This window comes from Cinclus cinclus, chromosome 10 (assembly GCF_963662255.1).
Source record: "Cinclus cinclus chromosome 10, bCinCin1.1, whole genome shotgun sequence".
NCBI lineage: Eukaryota > Metazoa > Chordata > Aves > Passeriformes > Cinclidae > Cinclus > Cinclus cinclus.
Genome location: NC_085055.1, coordinates 12,378,316 through 12,383,081, shown reverse-complemented (window position 1 = coordinate 12,383,081; position 4,766 = coordinate 12,378,316). Strand labels below are relative to the sequence as shown.

The 4,766-nt window shown below is 61.6% G+C and overlaps 1 protein-coding gene across 1 annotated transcript; it reads right to left on the bottom strand.

The window, feature by feature from the left end:
- Positions 1 to 732: 732 nt before the first annotated feature.
- FAM43A (family with sequence similarity 43 member A) lies at positions 733 to 1,821 on the bottom strand. Its single transcript, XM_062499357.1, has one exon. The coding sequence runs from the start codon at positions 1,819 to 1,821 to the stop codon at positions 733 to 735; it is 1,089 nt and encodes a 362-aa protein (XP_062355341.1).
- Between the last annotated feature and the right edge of the window lie 2,945 nt (positions 1,822 to 4,766).

The following is a 4,766-nucleotide window of genomic DNA, read 5'->3' as shown; positions in this document are numbered from 1 at the left end:
TTGCATACATTTCCCTATGTACAGGTGAACAGCCACAAGTAGTCTTCTTTTGCACAGCAAAAGATCCAGAGCATTGAGACCGGGGACAGGACCGGGGCCCAAAAAAAGGGTCTAACTTAATAATAAAAATACCCCAACTTCACAACAGTGCAAACCTCTTGGACACGACAGCACGATGGAGTGACTTTAATGGAGAAAACGGCGGGGGGGGGGGGGCCCTCGGATGTGAGATCTCTGACTGTAAACAAGGCGCAACACCTCCCTCCCGCCGCCCTCCCCGGGGAAAGCTATTCCAGGAATTTGGCAGATCTTCAAGGGCTGAGCCGGAGGTAAACAGCCCGCGGCTGCCTCCCCTCCTCAGGCCGCGGCGAGTTGGGGTCCGGCTCCGGCGGCCACCGGCACGGGAGGGGCGGCCGCTCCCAGGGATGCTGAGGGACGCGGGGGCACGGGAAGGGACCGGCGGGACTGCGAATTCCCCGAGGGGCTTCGGAGGGGCCGGAGGGGTCTGGTGCGCCCCGGTGGGGCCGTGCACGCCCGGAGGGAACCCGGTGCGCCCCTGCGGCGCCGCTCACTCCCGGAAGGGACCGTGAACTCCCGCAGGGGTCAGAAGGAACTCGGTGCGCCCCGCTGGGGCCGTGCACTCCCAGCAGGGACCGTGAACTCCCGCAGGGGTCAGAAGGAACTCGGTGCGCCCCGGCGGCACCGTGCACGCCCGTATGGGGGCTCGAGTGCTCAGCCGGTCTCGGGTTCGCCGGGGGGCGGCTGCTCGGCGTCGCTGCCGGGCGGGGCGGCCCCGTCCGTGCCGCCGCTCTCCAGGGAGGACTCGCTGCCCGTGCTTTCCCCGGAAAGCAGGCGGCGGACGCGCAGGTCGGCGCGCAGCGAGCGCAGGTCGTTGCCCAGGCTGAGCTCGCCCAGGTCGCGGAGGAGCTGGCCCAGCTCTGGGCTCTCGCCGCGGCCGGTGGTGGGGCGCAGCAGCTCGCCCTCGGGCTCGCCCAGCGCTTCCAGGATGTCTTCGCAGTCGCAGTGCATGGCCCGCTCTTCCTGCTCCTCGCCCAGTAGGTCCTCCGTGATGGAGCCAAGCTTGGGCGCGCTGCGGCTCCGCTCTACCGGCGGCTTGTAGCAGCACTGCCCGTTGAGCAGCTTGCGCAGCGGCACCAGCGGGATGCTCTGCTCGCCCACCAGCTGCTGCTGTTGGTGCCGCGCGTCGTCCCGCTTCTTCAGCCGGCGGAACTCGGCCAGTGCCGTGGCCGAAGTCTGGTAGAGCAGCAGGGCCATGGCCTTCGCCTTCTCGGGCTTGGAGACCAGCACAGCATGGCAGCGCAGCATCACCGCCTTGTGCTTCAGCTCGTGGCGGTAGATCCAGGCAAAGACACGGGGCAGGCGCGGGTCGGCCACGCAGTAAGTGACCCGGTGCAGCAGATAGAGGTGGCCGGGCCGGCGCAGCCCCTTGTCCTCGGCGTGGGCCATGCGGATGCCCTGCGCGCTGATGGTCAGCTTCATCTTGGTGCCCTGCCGGCCCGCCTCGCTCTTGCTCCAAATCTTGCAGACGGCCAGGTCGGTGCAGCCCTCACCTTTGGACTGGATGGTAGTGGCGTTGCCCAGGTAGAGCACAGTATACGTAGGGTCTTCGCTGGTGACCCGAAATTTCCGCCGCTTGGAGCGGAACATGCTGCCCACGCGGTGCAGGGCGCTCTCGGGGCAGGCGCGGGCCAGCGAGGTGAGGGCCGAGTAGTGCACGCTCACCGCGTACCCCTTGGGCTTGCTCTGCCGCCGCGCCTCGCCCGCCGCCAGCTCCACCTTGCTCCGCTTCCAGGGCAGCATGGCCCCGCGGAGCCGCGGCTAGGCGCCGCGCCGACGGCTCCGGGCGCGGGGGGGCATGCCACGGCGGCGGCGGCGGCGGCGGCTGGGCTGCCCGCCCGCCTCACATCCTTGCGGGCGCCGGGCCGCCGCGGCCGTAGATATAGGCGGGCGCCGCGCTCCGCGGGCGCGGAGAGGGGAGGCCCCGCGCACCGAGGGCGGAGCGCCCGCTGCCCGGGCCCGCCGAGCCGGCGGCTCGCTGCTCTCCGCCCGCTCGCCGCCGCCGCTCTGCGCCGCCCGCCGCGGAGCCCCGGCCCCGGCCCCAGCCCCGGCCCCGCCGCGCCGTGGGGCGGGCGGGGGCGGGCACGGGGCGGTGCCAGCCCGGCCGAGCGGCCCCCTTCCCCTCCCCGCTCGCAGCGGAGCGCGGCCTCCAGCGGGAGACGCTCGCCGGTGCCGCCGCAGCGCGGGAGAGCGGGGACCCCTGTGCGCCCCGTCCCGGCCCAGCTCGCTGCTCACGGCCATGTGCGCAGGGTGGGTGCCATGGTGCTCTCCTGCAGCTTTCGGCAGCACGGGCGGGGAGGAGGCACCGTGGGGAACCCGTCTGCCCAAAATCCACTTAAACTCATAAAAATCCCCTGGTCACTGCAGAACCCCACGCTCTGGGAGATCCCACGGCCGGGAGAGCCCCAGCCTCAGCCTGCCCGGCCAGGATGTGCCATGGACACGTCCCGCTCTTGAAATACGATCTTTCCTTGGGTTTGGTTAGTCCAGCTCTCAGACCTGAAGGGCCTGCAGCAAATACTAGTTATTATGTATGAGTAATCCTTTGCTCTTTATTTATATGCAGCAGCCGAAGAACAAGAAGCTGTCTTGTAATTTCTTGTTGGGGTTGCTGAGTACACTCACAGACATAATGAGAAAGTTGGTCTCTGTGTTGTTAACTATAGCTTCTTGTGTCATGTGTCAGATCCTTGCCAGAAAGAACAGAAATTCCTGTGTTGCAGATAATGGCGTTTCATCGGGGTTTGGATAAATGCTCGACAAACAGGTGGCAGTACATACTCGTGCAGTAAAATATGTAACCACCTGTCTAAATTATTTGACAATTTCTAGAGTTTGGATCAGTTAAACCAGTATGCAGTTATCCTTGTTGTTATTACTATTATTATGATTATTAATATTACTATTACATCATGCCATCTAGCAGATTATTTGGGAATTGCAAGTAACCACAGTGACCAGCATCCAACTACTAAAAACCACTTGCCCATTTACTTGTATTTCCAAAATCCCCCTCACTGGAGGGCATCGTGGTCAGCACTATCCCTTGAGAGTGCTCAGCTACAGCTGGTCCCAGGGGACACCCGGCCGCAGCCATGGTTTCCAGAGGCCAGTGGTAGGTGTGGGTCAATAATGTGCTGCATTTCCTGTCTTCAGCAGTTCTAGCACAGCAGTTTGACAGTGTTAGGAAAGCTGTTGCTTGCCCTGAGAAGTGAATGTGTTAATGCTCCCATTTTCCAATGAGAAAACTTCTGTTGGAGAGAAGCATGGGCTGGGTGTGCACACGAGCTGTTGCACAGCCAGAGCTGGGGCAAACCAGCCAGGCCCCTCAACGTGAATCCCAGCACCCACTGGGATGCACATTTGGGCTCAGCACTGTGTTGAACCAAGCCCTCTGCCTCTTCAACAAAACCACACTGGGACCTCACAGGAGGGCAGGGGTCTGAGGTCTGCCCCAGGTGCAGTGCCCAGCAGCAGCCACTCTGGGAGGGTCTCAGCTCTGAGCCCTGATAAAAGCTGGGTGCCAGGCACCCACTGGGAGCCCTCATGGTGCTGTCGGTGTGGGGGGCAGGAGGGGCTGTGTGCTATGCTGGAGCCTGTGTCAGACAGCTCCTGCTGGCCTGCAGGACCATCCCACTGCATGGTAGGGAGAGAAAGACTTTGGTTTGTACAGCTGATTCATCTCCACATAGCTTTCAATGTACTTTTGTCTTCTTTGTCTTGCATGGTGAAAATAGAAGATGCTGCTGGGCACATAAAATAAATCCAATGGCTTGAGGTGACATCTGACACCCACGCATGGTGTGGCACTCTCAAAGTGCCCAAAGATCTGCCTTCTCCTTCAAGGTGTCTTGCTGAACCACAGCTCCTCAGACCCACAGACCCACGCCTGCCCTGTGCTCAGCAGCTGCCACCTGCCTGAGCAGTTCCTGTGAGCTGCAAGGCCAAGAGCAGCCCCATCCACTCCTCTGAGATGCATGGGCACATCTGTCTCTTCATACAAGGGAGTTGCTTTGCCAAAACCCTGCTTGCTGTGGGCCGAGGAACCTGTTCTGAGCCTTAGGCTGGTGGCTCAGCAGGCAGGTGTTTGCTCCAGGTGTTAGCTCAAGGAGGCCCACACACCATCCTGCAGTGCTGCCCCTGGAGGGAAGTTAGAGCTGGGGGGACTGGTGCTGGTACACAGACGCTTCTGATAATGATGCCCACAGAGCTGTTTGCAGAGTCATGCTGGGCTCTGCCATCCCGATTGAAGGGATCTGTTTTCAGGAACATAGGCTTCAAGTTTTCACAGCATGTCTCATGCAGGCTGCTGTGCTCTGTGGCTCTCCAACAGCCCTTGGGCATATTTGGGGTCTGCAAACCCCAGTGGTGTGTAAGGTGAGGAAGAGCTCTGACCCCTTTGTCCTCCTCATGGCTTCCTCTGTCCCAAGGCAGCAGCACTGCCATTTCTGCTCTGCGTTCTCAGGATAGAGGTTTCCTTATCAGCATCTCAGAGACCTGCTGGGGGCTCCAGATGGTGGCTAGAGAGCAGCAGCACTGCAGAATACGTGCCTCTGTACCACTTGCAAATGCAGCAGCAGGGAAGGTGTCTTGTGGTCACATCCCTGCTCGAGAAAGGAATCTGGCTCACCATGCCTGCTCGTCAGTTGGTGTGCTAGACCACTGTAGCTTTTTTTGCTTCATTAATG